The following is a 27,109-nucleotide window of genomic DNA, read 5'->3' as shown; positions in this document are numbered from 1 at the left end:
ACCAGATCATAGTACGTCACATTCGGTTGCATACGAAAAAGGGTCGAAAAAAATATTCCCTTGAATTTGACAATTGTAGGAAATTAATCCTACATTTCATTGCAGTAAAAAATTTCTGAGTCATAAACATATATCTTGGGTGTTTCAAAGCGCCCTTATTTTTTATTTGGTGTTTCTATAGAATATTTTGGAAACCTGAGGTTACATGGTTACTGAAGCTTGTACAAAAGAAGTTAACAGTATCCGTTAACTTCACTTTCCGCTATATAGACGATGTTCTCTCCCATCGAACTTGAGATAAAGGATATAACAGATACAGTATAGTCGGCCTCATATTAGTGAGAGGTTTAGCTTGCTATTTAACCATGTGTAATCCAGCATTTTATACATAAGGAAATGCCTATACCAAGTCAGGAATATGACAGTTGTTTTCAATTCGTTTGATGTGTTTGACCTTTGATTTTGCTATATGATAAGGGACTTTCCGTTTTGAATTTTCCTTGAAGTTCGGTATTTTTTGTTATTTTACTTTTTAGCATATTTATTATATCTGCTTTGTTCTAAGTTTTTGGAATAAGTATAACATGTATAACTCTCTAGAAAGTAGGATTTTTCAAACCCAGAACAAGAAAAGGAAAATATATCTGATAATGTTATTCGAAGATGTTGAGGATCGTTCAAAGTAAACTGAAAAAAGAAAGATCTTCAGAATAGGTCATAATCTTATGTTCGTTTTAAAGTACAATGAAGTATAGCGTTTCGTTTTATCAGAATACAGATATCAATCACATGCATAAAAACATATAGTGGTTTAAAATAAAGCATGTTTGACTAAAAGCATTAGTCCACAGTTTATATGAAATCAAGAAATATACATATCAAGTTGTTATTCAGTGCTTCAACTGACAGTCAGCAAAGAATAATCAACACGTATGGTATTGTATGTTTCATGCATTCGATTTGACCAAAACATTAGCAGAGTACATTTAAAAGAAATTAGGAACACATTATTCATGAACACATTGCTTATGAACACATTAATTATGAACACATGTTTATGAACACATTAATTATGAACACATTTTTATGAACACATTGATAATGAATACAATGTTAATGAACACATTGAGTATGAACACATTGTTCATGAACATATTGATTATGAATACATTATTTATAAACACATTAATTATGAACACTTTGTTAATGATCACATCGATTATGAAAATATTGTTTATGAACACATTGATTATGAACACACTGCTTATGTACACACTGTTTATGAACACATTAATTATGAATACATTGTTTATGTACACATTGTTTATGAATGCATCAGTAGATAACAAAACCTACATACAGTTCTTAAATAATAATATTGCACGGTTTACATACCAAACACAATTTTCTGTTGCTTACTTGTAAATTATTTACATTACATGTAACCACATCCTTTGTATAGCATCTCAAACCCGTCATTTCAATACAGACTAGGAACACGCATTTGGAATGTACGATCAATATCATACATTTTTATTAGATTTAATCTAATTTCCAAGAATATGATAGTAATCAGACTAAATTACCATTAATTAACACTGACGGCTTTGTGTCTTCTGCGTTTTATGTCTTATATTTTCTGTTTATATATCTGGATGTTTGTATGTTAGAGACACTCCACTGTCAATGCTTTTTGAACCACAATGTTTCATTTCTGTTTCTGATTGGCCGCTCATGCTATTAAAAGTGTTCATATTAATACCTTTGATTCCAAAATTAAAGTTTTCCAGATTACTGAGTATCGTCTCATTATTGTCACTACTGTTTAGTGCTGAAATAACAAAAAAACCCATTTACAATCTATTGATTCTAAGAATGTAATAATGTGATGTATCTAGCTTGCCTCTTAAACAAAAACTGCTTCAACAAATTAATGAGGACGAACGACTGAAATCGACACTTATTAAGTTTTTACAGTAAACATTACGGATTGGATGACCGCTAAGACATGTTAGTGATACACCTCAACTCACCTGCGACATGTTGTCAAAGTCTTAGAAAAGTCATCTAATCTTACATTTTACCGATTGTGTCGTTTTCCCGAATGTTACATTTTGACTGAATGTCATCTCAACACACCCGGTCTACCATCTATTTATTAGTTTTTGCCTGTGTCTTCTTGAATGATGTATTGAGATATGAACATCGCTTCACAACTGTTACCTTATTCAGGGATCGTCGAGATTGCAGTATATTGTAGTTATTTCAGAAGGACAGGGAGAGAACTTGACTAGCAGTACGTTTCCCAGTTTGGTCTAAAAGCTAAACCTGCATTTATGTAAATTATATGCTGTAAAAGCAATTTGGAGCACAAACTGTATTTGTTTCATTAACAATAACATATCTTTGTTGGCTTTACTGTTTAGTCAATTAAGATATTTTCAGTCTATGTTCGGATTTTGTTTTATCCCCGCCACATTCTGTATGTGCATGTCCCAAGTCAAGAGCCTGTAATTCAGGGGTTGTCGTGGTTTGCTGTATATCATATTTTTCTTCGATTATCATTTTGTTTTAAATCAGGCCGTTAGTTTTCTCGTTGAATTTTTTGCATTTTACATTTCAGGGCCTTTTATAGCTGACTATGTGGTATGGGTCTTGCTCATTGTTGAAGTCCGCATAGTGACCTATTGTTGTTAATTTCTATGTCATTTATTCTCTTGTGGAGAGTGGTCTCATTGGCAATCATACCACATCCTATTATTTTTATAGTCAGTAGTTGTTATTGACCTGTATACATCAACATTATCCGGAGTTGTCCGAAAAGCTACTGAAGAGAACTAAATTGACTGCAGCGAATTGTTCGAACAGTACTGAATTTACCGCAGAGGATAAGTGTAAAAATTTACCTAAACACAAGACTCAATAATTCATTGGTAACAATTGTCAGATGATGTAAAGTCCAAAAAGATCGCTAAAGACTTAAATTCAGGTATTAATGCAATACCGTATGGTTAGCTACAAAAGTCCCAGACATGACTAAATGTGGAACACTTCAAACGAAAAAAATTTAAAAAAAAAATCACGACCTGATTTATGATAGAACAAGAAACGAGAGACAAATATGGGAGACAGCAACTAACGGGAACCAATGAATTACAGGCTCCTGACTAGGGACAAGAACATATAAAATGTGTTGGGATTAAACATATATGAAAGCGCTCATTCACTCACAATAACTTGTGAAAGTAGAGTAATAGCATTATAAAAATTAAAAAAAACCAACTGGTTCTTTTGTCTATTTCTATTATCAATAGAATGTCTGATTATCATCGCTTGTTTAAATATACTTTAAATACCAAGAGGTCCTCGAACGGGCGGATAATGTTTGATTACCGCCTTGTTCTCCTGTCAATTATTGATGTCGACCGTTAAATAATTTATCCTTATGTTCATATTACCTACCAATTTGAAATTAATAATCATTTAAGTTACAGTAACTGTTAAAAGACATTAAATAACGTTGCTGTTTCTTTTGATTTGTTACACATTTTGTCCTCCCGGAGCTCGCTATATTTGTTGAAGGCCGTACGGTGATCTGTAGTTGTTTACATTTTTTGTATTTTGGTTTTTGATCGATTGTCGTTTATCGGATGTCATAAATCAAGCGTAGCAGGATCTGCTAACACTTCAGCAGTACATGAGATTACCCAGGTGTTTTTTGGGATTGTGTTGCTCAGTATTTAGATTTTCCGCGATAGTAATGTTTTGTGGACTTGTCTTTTGTTTTACTGTGATAGTATAAAAACAAATTAAATTTTTGCAGTGAAAAGAAAGATCCTCATTTATATACGTTCACAGTGTAATCAATGGTTGAAATGTATATACATGTATACAGTTGGTTGATGTATGTCTGGGAAAGGCTGATGTCTGTATAAGTAATGTCAAAATACATTTGGCAATTATTGAGATGAACAATGCAACAAGAAAAAAATGATTCCCAGTAAATAATTAAATAAACATTCTATCTTCTGCCAGAACACATTATGTACCAGTATTCTACATTTCTAAAATGTGAATAGTTCTATGAAACATGAGCTAACACTTGAAGCTAGTATACTTACGTATACTTACTAGACACATGCATAGACATGTAGTCCCCGGAAGCTGCAAAAGTCGAAGGCAAAGTTTTTATAAAATATTAACAAAATAAATTTAGTAAGCATGTTTATATTAACATATACAAAAAAGGCCAGCAATATACATAAAAATGAACCATAAATCATTAATTATTTTGATAGTTTACAACTTTGCATTTTCAATTTGAATAGTATAATACTTAACTAAATTAGTTTCTGATTTATGTCAACGCATCAGGCCTTGTTTCTTTTGAAGTTCATGCAATTACCTCAGTTTTTAATTGATACCTTGATTTGTCTTGTTAAACGATTTATGATATATGAACATCGGTTTAAATACTGTTGCCTTTGATAAGATTTACATTTGAAACATTTAGTTGCTCTGAATCGTATCAGTATATGAACACAACAAAGAATAATGCTAATTATGTTACATAGTGATACACTCACCCTCATTAGATTGAGTTTGATAGCCACTGGTATCACTTTGATGCGCTGTAAATAGATAAAAATTAGGCTTGAATTAAGTGAAATGTGTTGCTGCAAAAAAGATGTAGTTAGTTTATCTGGTCTACAAATAGAATAATAGAATATTATCGGGTAATTTAAATAATTCTCATACTAGTATAAGACCTTAAAAATATAAAATCTAATAAGACAACAAATATTACCTTTTAGGATTTTAGCTTAAACAATGTAACAAAGATTTGTTTTTCTGACATCTTTTGCCCTCTTTCACGTATTTTGTTGTATTTTAACTTTTAAATTTAAATTCCTTCATGATTTGAGAAAATGAAATATATTCGTCGCTAAAACACAGGTTATGACATTGGTGATTCGTTTATCAATGCAAATTCACAAAATGTTCATATACAGATCGATGAACATTTAATGGCATATACATATATAAGAATCTCAGAATAGAAACCAACTAATTTGTGCAGCGAAACTGACAAGAGATATATACCAATACGATAATTTTACATCGCACATATTTTCGGAACAGCAAATGACATCGACAGTGTCGGTCTTTTTGACAATAAGAGTAAAATGTGAATGTAAGCTGATGCGATTGTGGTAATTTTGTGTTGAGATTCTTGATTCTTAATATACTAACAAAATTCCCTACTGAACAACTAGAAATAAATATAAAGATTTATGATTGTGTCTATTGGTTGTTGACTCAATGTCATGTACCTCACGATATATAACATTAATATAGGTAACATAAATAAGTTATTTCGACATTTACTATTGTGATTTACTAAAAAAAGTAAAACATGGATTTTTCACACCAGTTTTACAGGTGACCAAAATACATAAAAGAAAAATATACCTTGACCAATTCCTGTCCAAAGAGTATGAGGTTCAGAGTCTGTTGTGACTGGACTGTATGTGTCAGAAACATTAAAACTGTCATTGGGGTTCATTGTTGGTATATCAATTGATAATGGTTTCTGCATTTTATTTTTCAATTTCTTTTCAATTTTCATGTCTTTTTTGCCACTAGTTTTCGCATTTGTCGGTAATTCATTAACGTCTGTTAATTGCTGCTTTAAAGCTTGACGATACGTGTTGTAATAATTTGATGTTGAATCTGTTGACGTTTTACAATTTTCACATTTGCCATTTACTGCTGCAATTATGCCATTTCCCTCATGAAAACCAGATTCGTTTGAAATAGACATGACATCTGCCTGTGTCCCGCTTTTAAAATTATGCGATGGATAATGCCATTGAGGTTGACCACCCGGATTATCAGTTATATTTCGACCTTCTGTCTTTCGAATTGTTACATTGTCATCTTGATTCGCAACTTTAATCAAAGGTTCGATGTGTATATGATCTGTGTTGTCTGGTTGCCCTCTCCCTAACAGGAATTAATAGAAAATGTTGTAACATTAAAAGAATGTCAAGACCCACATATTTTTCTGACTTTTGGGAAATAGTTATGATGTATTGTTTATATTTATTGTCTCTTCAATCTTACATGTTGATACTGTGAATTGTATTTTTCAGTGTCTGTTCGCTTCTATCAATCAATTAAAATCGGATTAAAAAAAGAGATAGGGAATGTATAAGACAAGATACAAATTTACTATTGTATGATGCTTTATAATAGACTATAACTTGTCACTGGAATTCAAAAATGAAGATAACCTTCATACTTTACCGAGCAACTTCAAGTATTTTATGGTGTTTGGGAATGATAGTCTTTAACGTGTTGCTTAATGATTATTTTTTTCTTTGATTATATCGCCTTTTTTTCTCGGATTACGTCTTTAATTGTTTTGTTTGCAATATTCAAGATACGGTGCATTAAAAAAACTCTTTGTCTTTATTGACTCAGTGATAAAAAATTCTATCACATAATTCTATGCTTGAGATTGCATAACGAAATGTCTTTTGAATGCAAATGAGTTATTGATTTTGGATTTTTGCTTATAATAAATCATAAAAAACTCATTTACTAAACGTAGACTAATATTATGTTTACAAAATATAATTACTGTTCAATAAATATGTGAAACTTCGATCAATGTAGGAAGATATACCACTGTCATAAAACATTCTATTTGACTTACCATGTGTCCAACAGATCCCCGCAAGAACAAAGCCGGATCTTTTAAAGCAAATCGCTATTGTAACCATAGATAATAATATGATCAGCACGCTAAGGGCAACCATACTGTAAAATATGGTCAATTTCTAAGTAAAAAAAATGTTCGTAGAAACAACAACAGGAATAATAAGAAAGATTCCATTAGGGAATCTAAAAACCATAAGCTGACGGAAGACCGACAACACTTTGGCAAAATAGACGAACAGACAAGAAATTCAATAATGGACTACATACTGCGATACACATTTATAATGGACAAATTTTTTATCGTTAAAAATCCTTGCTTTTATTGCAATGGACTTATGTAAAGTAAATTATAAAAAAGGTGTATACTTACAAAATTACCAAAAGATTATCATTTTCTTCCAGTCTATTTGGATTCATCTGAACGTCTGTAATGATGATTATATATATATATATATATATGAATGTAAAAATGACAAATAAATTTTAGTGATATGAAAACAGAAACATCAATTAAAAACGATTTATGAATAAAACGTTTTAAAACAGTTATCGCTATGAATGATAATTAATCAACAATATAAATTCCTAATGGAAGTGGAATACATGCAATTGTACTACGTTGCAACTAAAAACGGAAAATGCAATGCATACACATTCCAAGTTGTTGAAATAATTTAAAATAGTTGCTTATATATGTTACAAGCATGCCAGTAATCACGACATATATATTAGAAAAGCCATAAACATGTACAGACAAAAGTCATATATGAATTTGACTCAACGCAAAATGATTGAATTATACATACGTGCAGGTGATGGTAAAGATATGTAAGTGCTAACTATACGAGCGTTCTGTGTAGTAGGATTGACAATGTGATTACTGAAATGAATCCAACGAGATGAATTGTCAAACTTGACTTAAACAAACCGGAAATGTTTTGTACAATTTATAAAGCAAATGAGAAAATTCTGCAACAGAGTAATATTGGTTGACAATTTCGCGTAAGATCTTCATCCAGATAGTAATATTTGTTGAATGTTCATATTAAAGATTTCTTTACAGAGTAAGATTGGTGGATCGTTTCCTTTGAAATAATTATCAACAGAGTACAGTTGGTTGAATATTTCATCGATACAGTTATAATGGTTAAGTAAACCACAACACCGTAATTGTAAAGAATCAGTTCGTTGGACGATCCACAAAAGTTGTCGTTAGCATGCTCACTCATTGACGCATACTCCACATTTCTTTTCATTCATATGAATAGAGTTGTGTTGTTTGAAATGCAAAAACGCTAGAAAGTAATGCAAAACATTCGCATAACAAGTGCAAAAGTTAAAAACAAATACGAAAGACTACACAGCTATGCAATGTTATGATCTCCAGACCATGATTTATGTCGGTCAAGTAGATAGATAAAACATGGGAAAGATTCATTGAAACAGATTTCAGACGCAGGATAATATTGCACGCACCTACCATATCAAGGAATCCGCGTTAACAATTTTTAGATTATAAGTTTCTATATTACAAACCTTCTTTGCAAATGTCGACAAGGACCACAGCCGTTGTCATTCTTATATGTACCATTTGGACAGGGAATGCATTCTAAAATTTAAGAAAATTTGCATGGAGGTTAAAACCATGATATATAGCTAATACACGTTCATATACAACAATAAATATTTTATGTTTTATGTTTTTTAGGTCATATTCTCCAGACATATTTGGTTTCTGATGCTTTCGAAATATATGTAACAATTTTATGAACACTAGATTTAAAGCAAATGTAAGAATAGGTTCGAAACATAGAATAATATTAGCAGTACAAATGATAGCTCTTCAGTTATTCTCGATGCAAAAAGAAATTTGAAAATACCAAAACAAATAAAAACTTTGAAGAGCAGATATAACCGAAATTAACGAAAAAATATAGCCAAACCCAAACAAGTAGTCCTAAATATACATGAGTAAAACATGTTTTTAAATTCAAATGAAAATAAATTAATTTCGTGCGTCCGAAGCACTTTTCTCGATTAACCATCTAGAATGCTTAAACCCAAACATTTGAAAGCCACGGATGTATAAAACAATACACATGGAGAGCTATATGACAAAAAGGGACTTACAAATATTCAAATAACCAAATATAACATTTATACTACTAGGATTTAACATAATTTAGAGTAAGGTTCGCTGCTCTGTTTAAAAAAAAAACACGTTTGTTATAAATTGAAAGTATATAAATAAAGGAACTAAACATGAAATGTGTCCTTGTTTATCAGATATAGGCCATCAAAGAATTCAGCGGTAAAAGATTCTTTTTAGACTTTTCATACGTTTAACATTGACACAGTTCAAAAACTTTGCAAAAATAACAAAGATGTTATTAGATCTTAGAAAAGACTTTTTAAACTATATGTCATAAGATTATGAAAGGAAAAGTAGAGGTTAGCGGCCAAAATTGTAATGGCACTACATGGATAAAACAAGAGGAGTCCAACTATCTGGCAATAGTCAAAATCAAGATCAACGAACATCCTTAACTCAAAGTGATAAAAGTAAAGCAAAATGAAATACATAATTTTAATAATATACTAATATGCCTGCATACAACTTATGCTTAGATCTATATGAATCTGCTTTGCCTCATTTACTTACATTTTTTGACGCATTTCCCTGGATCTCAAAAGGACTGATATTTAAAGGGTATCATCAGCTCAGTAGTCAGAACTTCGGTACTGACACGATTTATAACAAACCTTTCTAAAATTTTCCGTTTAAAAGTTCCCTCAGGCAAAGTTGACCTTAGATGGATTTGGCTTTTTTAGGTCCTTTTTGGTAGTATAGCTCTTCAACTGTTTAGGTTCTTATACATCCTTTACTTTCAAATATTTGGAATTGAGCGTTCCTGATGAAGGTAAATCCAGCAAAGTGCTGCGGACGCACAGTAAATTCTGAACATTCTAGTATGATGACCAGTCGTTTTGCTTAAAATTCACCAAATAAACCAAGTTTAACGATAAGTATACAACTTATTGAATACCTCCGGCTTCGTTTAATGTTGTTCCAGGTTGGCAGCCATCTCTTTTTTCGTCACATAAGCAGGGATCTCCGTAGAAGCATGCTATTGTTTTGCACTTGCAACCATGTAGACTGTCACATAAACCTCTATCAGCATTGTTCCAATTTCGTTTGTTTGTGATATCTGTAAAAAAAAGAACTAAAACTAAAACATGTAATTCTGGTACTCGTGTATTATTTGCGTGTATAGATTTGTATTTTCTTGGCAGAATGATCTTAAATAGTCCTAAAACTAGGTACACGTACAGACTGCTTGTTTCGATTACAAATTCCTTTTCCGCCCCATTACGTTCATCAATAAGAAATGTTCATACGTTCCCTCTGGGTCTACTATATTTGTTCTGTTATACTCCTACATTCCTTAAAGATCTTGAATGTTGTTTAGCGAGTCCATCCCGTTCTTTAAAATTGCCATATTTAGATACGATAATGTGTGTCTATTGTAATATATGATCTTTTATGATGTTAAAAAAATAATTTTAAACTGATAGTTCGCCTATTTCATTTATAAAATGTGTATAGTTAGGCCTTTGAAAACGGAATTGAAAGTCAACGTAATTTGGCTTTATGAGGAGAATGCGAATATCAGTTGTCATCAGTAATATGAACAATGAAGTAAAATATCTGATAAAATAGTATGCCCCACGATGGTATTTTATTTCACCTGTATAAAAATGCAATGTTTAGAGATCAAAAGATTCTTACATACAAACTTGCTCACATTAGTATATCAAATCGTTAAATCAAAAGTCATATCATGCCTAATTATGCTGATTATAAATTTACAAATCACGGGGTCTTCTAACTGATTATCACATTTAATATCTTTTATGTATATAAACTTCTTAAAAAATATTGCTGGTTTGGCTTTCATGGCAACATTCATAAAAAAGTTCGATAATCCACGTTACAGATCGGTAAAATGGACGGGTATACAACATATAGTTTAAGAAATTGAAACAAATTACCACAGATAACATACATCGAAAACAGTGTTTGACACGGTAAAATTGCAACATCCAGAATGATCAGTTTGTTTTCAAGGACATCTGTCAGGTGTTAATCCTAATATATCCTGCTATCTATGATGAGTCTATATGCAGATAACAAAATATGAAGGGACATGATATATAAACTTCGGACGTTTTCGTTGAAATTTTTTATTTTATAAGCTAACACTAAAATATAAGAGATATACACGGAAGTTAACAATTTTCATGATTTGTTTTTAAATACTTTTACCGGATGCAAAGTAGCAATACAAATTTTACTCAAGTTAATCTTTCATAAAACTTATGATGTCGACTAATTCTTGAGTGATTATACCAACCGACATTAGGTCTAGCCTTAATATTTAGTCTTTGTTAACAATTATTGAAAAATGACCTTGCTGTATTTCAGGAGTTGATGGCGATATCAAATATTATCAATGAATCTCCAATGATCAGTCAACACGACGGTTTCTGGATTTGTAAATTTTTTATTTATGATTATACCTTGCGCTAGACAATACTTTTTGGGTCTGAAACATGCAGTATTATTTGTATTGCCCTTCACTGAAGATGATATAAGATCTGGCTGGACCATTCCATCAACACAAGGTCTACATAAATCACGAGTAGAGTTTACTGTACATGGTTGTATTTCATTTCCTATAAATAAGAAAAACATTGAATGTATCATCTTGATATCGTTTCATTTTCAGAAAGAAAAGTAAAACAGTAACTGTCTTTATTTATTACTTGTTTTGTTCATATTTACATAAAATTGGAAAGGGAAGAAAGAGAGAGTAAGATACGGTATGATGAATAAATAGGTCTTACTGACTTGACTAACCTTCCGGAGCTCGTTTTTTTTGGGGTTCGTGTTGCTCAGTTTTAGTTTTCTATGTAGTGTTTCAGTGTTGTTGATTGTCTTTTGGTGATTTTTTGCCATAGCATTGTCAGTTCGTTTCCGAATTCTGAGTTTTATTACCCTTTTGGTATATTTCAACTTTTTTGTTAACATTACAATACAATAACAAATTATAAATTAATATACTGACTCTTTGAATGAGTTTTACATATAAACTGCATATATCACGTACCTGGCTCACAATCATAGTAAGGCAAACAATATCTGTTAAGCTGTTTGTAATATATATGGCTCATTGAAACCTTGAACAAAAGAAACAAAAGCTTTCATACATTTACGATTAAATATTATTATATCTGGCATTGTCAAATTCTAAATGACATTTCATCGTCTACAATGCGTCTAAAATACTAAAAGAACATTTTTACTAAGCATGGCTCACAAGGAAGACGGATTTATATAAGTTCTTCTTGTATCCGAATCCCTGTATTTCTTTTGCAAAAATGTAATTTGTGCACTTTTGAAAAACAAAATATTGTTTAAAATAGGCATGGCTCAAACTGAAAGACATATAGTTAGATTGTAAAGGTTGTTATTGCAACTGGTTTATGCCAGATACAGACGAACATTTATTTTGCGTTTATTTGCAAATGCAATTTTTACGCACTTTTGAATGCCAAAGTCTGTAAAAGTGCTTAACCATGGACAGAGCTACATGTAAAACCAGTTGTAGCAATCACAACTTGTGTCAAAACTGAAGGATATTCTTATTCAAAATGTAAACACAAAAATTCTTTTTCTTGTAAAATATCAAACACATTTTAAACACTTTAATAACACTTTTACTTTCATTTGATTTGTTTAACTGAACCAATTACAATAGAACCTTTGAAGAAAATAATATTGTTCATTAATCATTTTACAAATCGATCATATACAGCGTATGTTTTGATATCAAAAAGAAATCTGAATTTGATTATTATCAATAACACGGAAGATAAACGATCTAGGACGTAAAAATTCGCAGACTAAATAACATCCATGCGAAATTGGATCAGACGCCGTTGCATTCTTGTATTTAATATTAATAATAATAATTTCATAAAATTCCAGAATATTTAATCAATTTTGATGAAAAATAATGTTTTAGGGTCTTCTGTAACAGTAGGACAACCGGAAGCGTCTGAGTAAGGATTTCGGTGCTTAGTGATACGGTTCACTAGACGACGATGTCAACACGTAATGGCGGCCATTGTTTGACGTTGGTTTTGGCATTTCATTCTGTAAAGTTGCATGTATGACATTCTTGGATGCTTTAACTTTATGCCACACAACATAAAAGGTAAAGACTTATTTCAGATATTCAACTAATTATTTTCAAATAAGTGTGATCCCAAGAAATGATTTAAACAGCAAAAATAAAGTGTAAAATTGTATGAAACATGAAATCCCATTTTTCATCATTCCCTATCATATATTGAATCCACTATTTACACCCAATACTGGTGAATTAGATTCGGATTTCGGTCTTAGGTATCCGCCCTTGTCTCCAAAAAAATATAAACACACAAGTTGTCAACATCCGTTTTCAAACTGTTCAAAGTTTTCTTCACAATCTCCCTGGAAAATATTTACCCAATCACCTTTTAATTTTTATGTGGGTGGGAAGGGGGAATTTAAGGGGACAGAATATTCATGTTCATCCTGTGTCAGCACTATTGAGTAATATTTATATCAAGTTCAGTTATTACCATGATTACATGTACATCATGTACATTTACCAGACCAGAACATTCATTACCCTAAGGACCCCCCCTTTCACACAAAAAAAATTATTTAAAAAGTTATCCTCTAAATATTATTAAAGAAATTTACACATTGAAATTATCCAATCACTCACCCATTTGAAAGCTTATACATGCATAACCCCAGAAACTAACAAAATAATGCCTGTATAATTTCATTATGTTATAGTCTTCCAACTGTCTCATTAAAAATGAAAATCCATTGACAATATTACTTTCTAAAACTTCATTAGTTTTATCAAATTCAAGGTGTCAACTTAGTGTCAGTACAGTCTAGGCAGTGGTGGTTCCAGAAATAAAAACAAAAGGTTATGGTTGACCTCAAAATGTATAAAATTTCGGCATGCATTGTACAATGTACATGCTATGCTGTTTATGTACAATATTAGGTATAACAATGTAATCAAAAGGTTTGGTATAACATAAATGTTCTCCATGTTGAACATAAAAAATATTTTTCAAGACTTTGAAATGTTTTCTTTGCCTGTAACTTTTACGTATTTAGAAAAATGTTAGGCGGCATAATTATTTATAATACATGTACATGTACATGTATTTTGTTGGTAATTTATTTGGCAAATTTGTATTCTTGTGTTGATGATAACAATACAAAGTTTAATTTTGCTTTGAAGACTTTAGTTATATACCTTTAGTAAGTGTATGTACATGTACTTTGTATTATCAGGACAGAGAAAGATGTTCACTACGGATTAAAACAGAGGACTTTTATATATAAACAAAAATACTTATACATGTAACAAGAAAATAGACATGGAATGTCTATGTGATTGCAGCAACACATTTTAATGGAGTGATGTTGGAAGCAAAATTATTTTTGTTCGTAGAAAACAATATGACTACAATATGTTAGGGGTAAGTAATCAAAAAGTGTCTGTTAAGGGTTACAAAAGTGGGTTATTTACAATTGACTATGATGTCAATTCCCCAAATATGAAACAAACATGATATACATTGTATTCAAACTGTTTTCATATGGAAACAGACTGAAAATATTCTTCATTTAACAGTCAGACATGTAAGTTCCCAATTAAATAAATTGGGACTGGATTTATAGGATGTAGGCCAAGGTATCCTATCCAGACTTTAAGGCCCAATGATATACTTTTAATAGTTTAAAAGATTTTATATAGAATAACCATACATTGTCTTCAAATATAAATTTTATTTGTACAAGACTTAGAAACAGGTCGAAAGCGAGGCTTTGCCAAGCATTTCTATCCTGTTTTGAGCCGAGTACAATTAAAACTTATATTTCGAGACAATGTATGGTTATTCTATATATACTGCAACTCCTACAACTGTTCTAAATGAAATATATAGGATAAAAACCATCATTTTTTAATTTGGAGCGAACGACGTAAAAATTCCGCGAACCTGCACTTTTAATGACGTCATAAATAAATCTCTACGGAAACGCATTGTCAACGTCATAAACAAGGTGATATACGGTCATAATATCAAAAATGATTATACGGTCAATGCAATTTGACCGCGCAAATAGCACAGTTGCAGTAAATATTCTATTATCTATGCTCTGTTAATGTCAATATTGTTTCCTTCAGATTTAAAACCTTATTTCAAGAATGTAGGGTACAGTAATTTAAAATTCATTTATATGATTGAAAACAATATAAGGAAAGTAACTATTACATGATATGCATCATATGCTGATCAAGTATTAACATGGTGTTTCTGAAAACTTTTAATTTAAATTATTTTGCTAACCACCTTCACCAAAATTAATGAAAGTTTATTCAATTTGACCATTTTCTTTCAGATAAGAGAATGACTTGAGCCCATATTGGGGTCATAACAATGAAATACAATATATCATAATTATCATTCTTCATAACTTTTGATTGAATTAACAAACTTATTTTATTAACATGATATTTTCTTATTTTCAGTACACAACAGATCCTTTCAGAAGGATAATTTTACTGGAGGATACAATTTTAATACCTGGATTCAGCAATTTATATGAAATTTGTTAAGAGAGATATAGTCATATACAGAATTGCTTCCAAGGTGGTAACCCCAACAGATATACCCAGGAGCAGACATTTTCGTTTAACTAATGCAGCATTTAATAAATGAAACTTTGGCAGAATATGGGCTCCAAAGTGTTGTAAAAAGAGGAATTTCAAATATGTGAGACTCATCAAAATGTGCATAAGTGAAACTTTCAATATTTTGTAGTAAATTCAGATTATTGACTCAGTTGTTTTCATGAACTTTTTTATCATAGCAATATCACTTTTATATAATTAATAAGATTCCATATGTTTTACTTTATACTTTAAGTGACAACCAAATATTTGAGACATATTTTCGAAAAACTCGAAATGCTACACCTATTATCCTGAAATTTTAACACGTGATTAGGAATAACAAAAGAAAGCTCCCTTTTGCTTTTGACAAATTCAAGTTTTTTCATTCAGAATTATTGGACTTTATTCATGGAAAATTAGACATTTGCCCAAACGTTGTAGAAGAACTCAACTTTGCTTTGATACTTTTTCAAGATATTGTATCACAAGTTTAGATTTGATCAAATAATCTCACTTTTGTCATTCCAAAGTTATGGTGCTTATTTCCATACAGAATTGAGAATTTATCACATATCACATACTTATATAATCTAGTATGCTTGGATTGATTTCCTACACTTTTGCCCGGTTGTTGAGTTTGAAGACAGCAACCGAAAGGAGAATATAGGTGCACAGCATACAAAAAAAAATATTTCATATGCCTAGCTACATTGTATCCTTTGAAAAATGTCATTGATTTTTATATATGCACATTGTAATTGAGTGACAGAATTTAATTATTTTATCCCTATCAATTTGGATGTGGGGGTCTATGCCCCCTTAAGACATGCATTCAACACTGCATGACTATTACAAGCTATAATACAGCCAACCATACAACATAGCCCCTGCCACCGAAAGGAGAATATAGGTGCATAGCATACAAAAAAAAATATTTCATATGCCTAGCTACATTGTATCCTTTGAAATATGTCATTGATTTTTATATATGTACATTGTAATTTTTCTTTTAAAGTAGTTATTTATAATTAAAGGTACTATCGTTCTCTTTCAGCTGGCCTGCTTTAGACACGATTAGAGTTCCAATATAAAAACGAGAAGTTGGGGTATGATTGCCAATGAGATAACTTTCCACTAGATACCAAATGACGTAGAGGTCTCTGACCGCCTTCAACAATGATCAAAACCAATACCGCATAGTTAACTATGAAAGACGCCTAAATAACATGACACAAGACAGACTGAAAATGAATATTCTGCATCTGTATACAAAAGTGAAAATAAATTAAAAAAAAAAAATAAGCATGTGTGGTAATAAATGCAAATAAAAAGTCAATCCAGAAAAAGATCTACTGCCCCCTATGGAACGCCTCAGCTGTCTTATGTGGAACTCTGATATAACGTTATGTGGTTTTATTATTACTAAATAATATTTTGTCTTTGCATAATATGGTTTTGACATTACGTAATGATATTTTAATATAACTCAATATGGAATAGTCATTACTTAATAATATTTCGATATTACACGAAATGGTTTCGTATTGACTTAATATAGTTTTGTCATTACTTAATATGGTTTTGTCATTACTCGATGTGGTTTCATCATTATTTAATTTGGTTGTTTCATTAGGCAATGTGGTTTTAACAGTACTTGATGTGTATGTGACTTAACGTTATGTAGTTGTTTCATTACATGATGTAGTTTTGTTATTTCGTAATGATGATTTGCCAATTCTTTATATGGCTATAACATAACGTAATGATGTTTCAAAATTTGACGATTTTGCATTACATCATGTGTTTGTTTCAGTACTTGATGTGGTCCTTTCATTCTTTGATGTGGTTATCACATTACTTGATGAGGTAAAACCACGTGACCAATTCGGAAAAACTAGTTCTATTTTTAGATAAATTTCAATGTAATATGTGCCTTGGATGAGTGTGGCCATCCATCGAGTTAGAGTTCAGACTAAAGCTCGGGTTACTGTTCGAGTTAAACTTTGAGTTAGTCTTCGATTTAAGTAAGAATTAAAGGCATTATTAGAATTAAAGTTCAAGTTAGCATTGAGTTTCGAGTTGAACTTCGAGTTCGAGTCAAATTTAAAGGTTTCGAGTTTAATACAATAATGAATTCGACTTCAAATTTGAATTTGAGTCACCTTTTGTAGAAGAGTTCGAGTTAGAGTCGAATTTGAGATTAAGATTTCGAGTTGAAAATGGAGTTATATAATATGAGTTCGTATTTATATTTTTTATCGCGGATAAAGGGCGGTTGCTCTGCCTTCTGAAAAGAGGGCTCAGGGGTATGTGTACAAAACATAAACAATGTTACAGTATACAAAACACAACATAGAATTTGAAATAAAGTTAGATGTGGTGTGATTGCCAATGAGACAACTATCCACCAGAGTTTAAATGAATGGATGTAAGCAATCATAGGCAACCGTACAGCCTTCAACGCACTGTAGTAAAAAAAGGCTACAAAAGACCACCACGTGAAAAGGAGAAACAATTCAAACAAGAAAACTAACGGTCTAATTTATAACTAAAAAATCTACGAAAAACAAATATGATTTACACGAAACAACGATAACCAATGAACTACAGGCACATAAAGAAAGTGCACGTGGTAGAGTTTAACATGTATGTGAGCGCTAAACCCTAACCTAACCTCGGACTGTAGTGTAACAGCACAACATAAGAAAAAAAATGTAAAACTTATTTCATTTGGCTTAAGGTAGATGGGGTGTCTAAATCATAATCCATAGAATTTTTTAATAATTTGCCAAAATGTAGTTTATATCATACTTATTCAAAAATTATAATAAAAAGAATGGGTCACGGGTCTTGTTTTTACGCTACAGGTTGTGCAAAATTGACAGATTTTGTAAAGATTATGCATGGAAAACCCAATTTTCTGCCATAAAACGAAAACTACACCATAGAATTTTGAGATAGAATATGAGAAGATAGCTCTAATATTATGCTTTCAGATAAGAAAAAGAAAAAATGGGGTCACGGGACCCGTTTTCTTGCTACATAATAAAATAGGTAAATTCCTAACACATTCTATTGTAAAAGTAACTTTATCTGAATGATCTGCTCTTACATTTGAGTTGCCTCCCCTCATGTGGCAAAGTTGGAAAAAATTGAATCTAACAAAAGTATTCTGTTTTTTGTAAAATACAACCATAAATATGATAAAACATGTCATTTTTCTATATTGAATTGAAAATTCTTACACATGAATTACCTACTACTCTCAAAATTTGCACATTTTATTTAAAATCTAGACCGATTGTTTTCTGGTATTTCGAAATCCAAGATGGAGGAAGACACCCTATCTACCTTAACTCAATAGATCGGTATTACTGGGTTTTATAAATCCATCGGGGGTGATCTCGCGTGCCCCGGAAGGATAAGCAGATTCTGCTAAACGTGTGGCACCCGTCGTGATATTCGTGATTTGGTTTTATTTGGTAATTCACATTCGAGGAAAAGATGTCGGGGTTGTGGTTACGAAAACTGGAACATATCCGTCGTCACCTGTGAAACAGATATTCTAAAAAGTTTGTTTTTTCAATTAGTGCGATGTTTATCAGGGAATGCAATTTATAAAAATAAAAGATTTATATTCTTATATGTTTAAATGATCATACACGCTAAAAAAAAATTCAGAGAATTCATATTTTATAGAATTGATGCTTTGTCGCTCAGTCCGATCCCCCATTTCCCTGTAACTCTAGTATAAGTTGATTTAAAGTGTCCCATTTGTTGACAATAAAGTACAAATCTTTTGATTTGTGTCGAGTCTGCGATATTAATGTAGCGGCAGTGAGGCACAACAAACCTATATTCCGTTGTCGGTAGTGGCGTCGGCGTCTTCATCATTAAGGTTGTTAGATTTCACGCTTGAATTGTTTTTACATTTTATATTTCGGGACCTTTTATAGCTTACTATATGGTATGGATGTTGCTCATTGTTGAATACCATTCAGTCACATATAGCTGTTATCTTCTACGTCATGTGGTATATATGTGGCTGAGAGTTGTCTCATTGGCAACCATACCACTTTTTCTTATTCATATATACGTTTTTTTTGGCATTAAATATTACCATATTAAACTGTTTTGGTATGATAAATTTGTAAACCTCAATGGATTGTTATAAAACATGTTTAGAAGTTATTCTTCAAGATCAAGATAAAGCATCTACAGAAATGTTTTTTTTTTAATTTTTACCGATAAATGTACAGTTAACATTACGCTTTCACAAATCAGCAATATCAGGCAAGACATGAATTCCGTGGAATCTTTTACAAATGTATTATGTAATACTGCTTCCATTTGAGAACTAAGGGGGAAAAAACCGACAGGACCAAGTGGCTTGTGTATAAAATCCTGTATGTCCGAAAGACTGTAAATTTTTAAGTACTTTTTTCTTATTTTTGTCTGCCGTTCCCCTTTTTCACACCAAATAACTGTGAACAACAACTCTAACTTTAATTTGAACTTTAACTCAATGGATAGCGAAACTCATCCAAAGCACATTAAATAAACGACATATGGAAACCGGTTTAAAAATAGAACATATTTTTTCCCGAAATGGTTACGTGGTTTTACCTCATCACGTAATGTGGATTACAAAACAAAACACACAACCATAACGATAACAAAAGGAAAATTATGAAAAAAAAAGATAGACTTTCTATGACACATTCAGAGTAGACACATCGGCCAGTAACAGTTCACGATATAAATGTGGATCCACGAAGTAAGATGTATAAGGTTATCAACAAATCAGTCCCATGTAGGCCTATAGCTGTTAATTTACCAAGCTCGGGCTATGCTAGGTAAAACGTTGAATTGGATTCAACATATCGCATGACTTCCTTGTCATCTAGATAAACAAAATTGGTAAAACGAAGAAAATGATCCAACTTTTAATTACATTTTACGTAGACATTTTAGGCGCCGGAAATTGACAACGTTGATTTATATACTGATACAACTACGATTGAGGTCGATTCTGGAAATTATGCATCAAAATGTCACTAGCAGTTAACACTTTTTAATGTCTTAAAATATATTTGTTATGTTTAAATTATCCTAGAGGCGAATTATTTTCGAGAGATGTATAGCTATCGTGTACTTCAGAAACAAGGTTGAGGGAGGACCACGCCCCCGTAGTGGGGACACGAAATAAAGTTGACCGTTCTGCATTTCTACTCGATAGAAGTGCCTATTTTTTTTCAAAACATACACGTTATGTACCAAAGATTATTATATGCAAGTATAAAAAAAATCGAGGCGAAGATTTTTTTTAGAAACAGCTAATAATTAAAGAAGACCAATAGATGTAATAGAAAAATTGACGAAAATGGCGCCTTCTACAATATCGAAAAGAAATCTATAATTTTACAATTTATTGACACATATTGTTATTTCTAAAGGGGTTAAATATCTAAGGATTCACCTTTTCATGACATTTGCATGAATATTTACTTTAAAAACAGAAACTCTTCCAATTTCTATATCTTCCGCCCATTCAAAGAAAAATCTATAAAAAATTGAGACCCCCACTTTAAAATGGGAATAAATTTTTACCCTGGTTTGAACACCCCTGTTCTCTACTAATTTCGATGCCAAATACTTGCGAGAATAGGATGTAAAAATTTTAAGAAAATCGAAGGATATGTATTTTTTTGTACCCAGTTTAGATATTGCCATTTCATTCTCCAGTGCAAAATTCAAAATCCGAAATTCTACGTTCAGATAAGGCACTAAGGTCCGTATGCATGCGATCTTTTATTTTAAGTTGGACACGGGTTGTTTATGTGCTCAGCATGTTCAGTAATTAAAATTTCAAGAATGTCAAAATTGAAAAGTGAAACAAGGTAGACTTGTTAAGAAGAACCATTTCCTCGACTTATTCGGTGAACACTATTCATACTTAAACAGACCTTAAAAACGTCATTATGCTATTGTACCTGCTTGTCTGTCTTTTTAAATTGATGATTATATATCTATTGAGTCACATGCATATCAGCTATCTTTGGATGGCATCTTGATTGTCAATAAGATGGATGGCGTCAAGTCATAAAATATGTACGCAATACTGATACGATTTCATTCCTTGTTTATTGTTTACGATAAAACTTTTGTAATTAAGGAAATATTTCAATATGCTTTGAACCAAAGTGAAAAAATTAATACGATGGTTAATAATATGGCAGCTAATGTCCTATTTAGAACTTATCTCTTTAATATGTGATGCTTGAAATAGCAATCATATTATTTTCAATGTTTGGAGGGAAAATGAAAGATGTGAAGTCCTATGTTATATAGGTCCATAGAGGGTACCTTATATGAATTAATTTGGAACATGCAGGGGTCACTCGAATGAAGACAATAAGTAAATCCGACCAGGGGTTTAAAGGAAAACGAATAGCATTCTTCTTATTGGCCGATTTTTTTTTAATAGCCCAATTAAAACAATGGAAGGACACTGCACTGTGTACAATTTTAATGTTAAGATTGACCTTATACAAGCTGACTATCCTGTCTGGAGGAAAACCTGTAGGACCGAATCGCACTCTCTAGTAATGACAGCCTATTCTGCCTTAAGGAAAGACAAATGAGTTATACTACTATATGTGTATAAGATCTATGTTCAATTAAATCTTGCAAAGAGTCCTTGTCATTTTGTTATCATAAATTGGTGTTATAAACATTACGATGCCATAGTGTAAATGAGAAGCTTTAATCAAAGGACAAAATGAAAACAATCTAGTTACACGATGCTTAAATGGACTATAGCGGCTTGGATTCCAAATGTCTATTGTTCACTCTTTGATTGATTCATGTTATTTATTCTTTTTTAGGCTGACATCAACGTTGATATAAATTATTGAATATTGTAGAAATTTAAAGTTGATTTATAAAACTACTGTAGTGTGCAAGCTAAAAAGCACAAAGTAAATAGCTTTTTAGTTATCTTATTTGAATCTTAACAAACTATAATAAGTATGTCGATAGTTGATTACCAGATAGTTTATTTAGGTAGACAAGTATTTACCCTTAGTGAAATTACAATGCTAATAAGACGTAGTTTTGTATAGTCTACACCTGAAGATCAGATTAAGTACAAGTGTGATCAGTAACAATGAGGAAACGTAAACTACACCAATTGTCAATTCTTCCTTACTGATAAAAAAAAATTATTCGTAGTCGTACATTTTATCTATTAACAAGTTTTCAAGTCATATGTAATAGAGGTTCATAGAGGGTAGCTTGTATAAATTAATTTTGAACGTACACGGATCACCCTTATGAAGACAATAAGTAAATCCTACCATGGGTTTGAAGGAAAATACAGAACATTATTCTAATTGGCCGATTTTCTTAAACGAAAAAAACTAACAAAGGGTACTGTAAATTCCGAAATTATTGCGTGCATTTATTAATGCGATTTTGTCATTTTAGACTAAAATGCGATATTAATTTTTGCGATATTGAGAAAAGTCCTGTTTAACTCATATAAAAAATTTCAAAATGCGAGTTTAAATTATTGCCATTATAACCCTGTCGCATTTTTCGCAATAATAAAAACATCGCAATAATTTCTGAATTTACAGTACATTGACATCTAATAAATATAGTAAATTCTAATAAAGCAAACACAATGAGGGGACACTGTTCGGCGTACAATTTTAACGGTGATTTGACCGGATACAAGCTGTCTGGACTTAAAAGACTCTCCTGTCTGGAGAAAAGCCTATCGGACCGAAAAGCATTCTCTGATAATGACAGTCCGTTCTGTCTTATGGAAAGACGAATGAATTTTGATACTTGTATATTTGTACATATATGATCAAACTCTTCAATAAAATAAAAGATCTCCTTGTAATTGTTTTGTTTTTATCATAAATACAGGTTGTAAACATTACAATACCATACTTTTATTGAATAGCTTGATATAATTGATTTACTTGATTTAGTCTTTTGTTAGCTTACATTGATATTTTTAAAAATGATTGAATTGTGTAGAAATTTGAGGTTTATTTGTGAAATGGGTGTATAATGTTAGTTAAACAGTACAAAGTAAATAGCTTAATAGTTTTCTTATTTGATCCTTAACAAACTGCAATAAGTATATCAGATATTAGTTATCAGAGAGCTGATGTTAGTAGAGAAATTTACTTTACTTTTTTTAAAGTTTAACGTTTGATTTTGTTTTTATGGACTTTCCACTTTTTTGAATTTACCTTGGAATTCGTTTCTTTTTTTATACTTTTATACACGCTTAGTGAAACTACAATGCAAATGAGACGTCGTTTTGTACAGTCTACACCTACAGATCAGATTGAGTACAAGTTTTCAGTAGCAATGATGAAACTAAAACTTAAACTAAAAACATTTGCTTTGATAAAAAATATCAACATATTAGTGATCTTATATTTCATATAAACCAGATTATTACCATTCATCCAATTTTATAAGATAAAGAAGACAAAAAGAATAAATAATCAAATTATAATCATCTTTAAAATTTTCATTCCTTATTATTTATCCATTCAAACTGATAATGTAAATAGTATTTGTCAAAATCTTTCGGAATTATGGGTCCTCAATTCTCTCGAACTCCGTACTTTGAGAGAGGGTCTTCAGAAATACTGTGAAACTGTTTACTCGCGTAGTGGTATTCTACAAAAACTCTAAAGAACTTCTGGATGATTTAAAATTTCGATCTTTCTCTGAAATTTATTCTATCAAAACTTTTGATTTTTCATCCCTGAATACCACCATTCCCCATGTCAAGTTGAAAAATCGTCTAAAAGAAATAATCTACAATGCTTTTCAATATAAAAATGGTAGCATACGCAATAAATGTATTACTTTGGAAAACCATACGGTAATACTGTTAATAGTGAAAAAACAGGTAAAACATGCTACACAGAGGAACACGTGATCAGTATGCTGGAGTTTCTTATTGACAACATATTTGTTGAATTTGGACAATTTGGAAATTTTTCAACAAATTGTCGGCATTCCTATGGGAAAGAACTGTGCTCTTCTCCTTGTCGACCTTTTTTTTATTTTCATATGAATCGGAGTTCCTTCAGACACTTGTCAAATACAAGAGGATCAATATTTATTTCACATTCAGATATATTGATGATGTTCTTTCAATTTACAATCCAAACTTTTCTGATTGGGTTCCACTAATATATCCTCCAGAACTAGAAATAAAAGAAATAACAGACACAGCTTTCTCCGCCTCATTTTTAGACTTATACCTCAAATTTGACACGGTCATCTCAGTCCCAGAATCTATGACAAACGAGACGATTTAAATTTTGAAATTATCAATTTCCCCCACTTAGTAGCAATATACCAACTTCACCTGCATATGGGATATACATTTCCCAACTCATTCCGTATTCAAGAGCTTGCAGCTGCTACTAAGACTTTATAAAACGTCATCAGTGTCTGAGCAAAAAGTTGATGTACCAGGGTTATGTCAAAGAACATCTCGTCCTTTTTCTAAAAAAGTTCATCGGAAGATGCCAAGACCAGTTTGATAAATATTCCGCATCAACTTCACAAATAATACACGATGGTCTAGAAGTATCAATTCTAGGTACTGACGTTTAAATTACTTAATTACGTGTTATAGTGTTCTTTTATTTGTCTTTGTAAATTATTTACTTTACTGTTTAGTCCATTTTTGGTTATATCCTCTTGGCGTGGTTCGGTACTTGTACATCGCGCCATTGTGTTCTTGTGCTATCGTTATTTTTTGTATTTTTGTCTTTTATTTCTGCGAATGTGCTTTGCCTATATGCCATTTTGTTTTTCTTTGACATATTTGTTTGTTTTATAGTGATTAAAATTAAAACACAATGTTGACTGCTGTACCCCTATTTTTTGACATTTTTACCTATTATGTCTGTTTGTTTTGTTCACACATTGTTGTCAATATAATGGAAGTTTATGCGACTGTCATACAAGTGAGAGGTTTAGCTAGCTATAAAACCAGGTTTAATACACCATTTTCTACATAAGGAAATGCCTGTACCAAGTCATGAATATGACAGTTGTTTTCCATTCGTTTGATGTGTTTTAGCTTTTAATTTTGCCATTTGATAAAGGACTTCCTGTTTTGAATTTTCCTTGGAGTTTGGTATTTTTGTAATTTTACTTTTGACCTTTTAAACTTTTGTGTAGCTTTACAGATTATATTGAATGTGGTCATATATGACTTCTCACTAAAACGAACTAAATAAATCCGTAGGACTTCATGTTTAGTTTGTAAATGGAAAGGCCGTGTTTCCATATCGAATTACTCCGTGAAAATAGCTTTGATTATAAAAAAGTTCAATATTAGAAAGTTATGGCAAGATAAAAAATTTCACATTCATAAATATATTGTCGATGTTGGAATTAATACTCGTGATGTCATTCAACGATTTAATACATGGATACACTCATTTGTCCCAATGAAGCACATCGGTGAAACAAGGCTTAACATATAACATAGGAAATTTCCACATTTACTTCGCGATATTTGTCTATAAATACTTACATGGTATATGGTGAGGACAAAAACAAGAACCCCAAGCATGATTATATCGACCTACAAAATCACAAAAAATGCAGACGTGTTTAGAACGTAAATGAGACAGCAACCACGATCCTAAAACAAAACAAAACACACATAAACACACAGACTCACACACGATAAAAAAACCAGTTAATACACGGATTTCTATTTTATCATTTTTTTTCATGATCAAATATTAAAATACGAAAAAAAATTCAAAACTGGTGTTTTGTACCAAACTTAATGAGTTACTATTTACACTATATCAAAAAAAGTTAGACGTTGAGATATGTAGCTTTTAAAACTGAACTCCATTTGAAATTAAATACATGATTAGTTAATGAATTATTATATCGACAAACACAATATTTGTCTACTTTAAAAAAATACAAACACCTACCTCTTATTGAATATAATGCAGATGCATTTGAATTATTTCCTGCATTTCGCCTACATGTAAAACAGATAACATACATGGGTGGATTTGTGTGTACTGTCGAGGAACTATTTGATGAAATTTCCCTTACATATCATTAGTGTTGTTTTGGTTAAGCTGTTTTAATATCTTATTTGACGGTTATTAAGTGACAAAGCTTTTGATAAAACCATTTTGAAGTTGAGCATTACAAATTTTGTTTCCTTCTGTTTTCTGAAAGAAAATTATGACATCTATAACCAAAATGTAACTTATATGGAAATAGATGTTATCCCATGATTTTCCTGATCGAAGCTTGCTACTAACAAGGAAGCTATTGTATTAAAGGTTCTAGATTATTAAGTTGAAGTCCCACCTTTGAAAGTTTTACGGACGCCATCGCGAGTTGGCTAAACCTTTTGGGTATCTGTGTCACAGATAACCACGAATAGGTTTCAATTGTCGTAACCAGAATCACGTCCTCTTTTGCCCGATTGTGACATCACCGAATACTGGGGATATGCTCACCCCATTGGAGCACCT

At 31.5% G+C, this 27,109-nt stretch overlaps 1 protein-coding gene and 1 long non-coding RNA gene across 2 annotated transcripts; one reads left to right on the top strand and one right to left on the bottom strand.

Annotated features, from left to right (window-relative positions):
- Positions 1-750: 750 nt before the first annotated feature.
- LOC127719462 (uncharacterized) lies at positions 751-26,663 on the bottom strand. The gene is made up of 13 exons (XM_052225573.1): positions 26,552-26,663; positions 26,134-26,244; positions 11,898-11,967; positions 11,308-11,463; positions 9,774-9,935; positions 8,263-8,335; positions 7,533-7,606; positions 7,097-7,151; positions 6,722-6,825; positions 5,473-6,006; positions 4,587-4,631; positions 4,122-4,164; positions 751-1,831 (listed from the first exon to the last, which is right to left on the bottom strand). The coding sequence occupies exons 2-13, from the start codon at positions 26,170-26,172 to the stop codon at positions 1,819-1,821; spliced, it is 1,368 nt and encodes a 455-aa protein (XP_052081533.1). The 5' UTR covers positions 26,173-26,244; positions 26,552-26,663; the 3' UTR covers positions 751-1,818.
- LOC127719463 (uncharacterized) lies at positions 12,713-16,592 on the top strand. Its single transcript, XR_007990321.1, has 3 exons — positions 12,713-13,007; positions 14,156-14,343; positions 15,399-16,592. It is a non-coding gene; the product is annotated as an uncharacterized LOC127719463 (long non-coding RNA).
- Positions 26,664-27,109: the final 446 nt, after the last annotated feature.

The sequence above is a fragment of the Mytilus californianus genome, unplaced genomic scaffold (assembly GCF_021869535.1).
Source record: "Mytilus californianus isolate M0D057914Y unplaced genomic scaffold, xbMytCali1.0.p SCAF_11, whole genome shotgun sequence".
In the NCBI taxonomy this organism is placed as follows: domain Eukaryota; kingdom Metazoa; phylum Mollusca; class Bivalvia; order Mytilida; family Mytilidae; genus Mytilus; species Mytilus californianus.
Note: the sequence above shows the minus strand (reverse complement) of the source record. Positions and strands in the feature narration are given on the sequence as shown.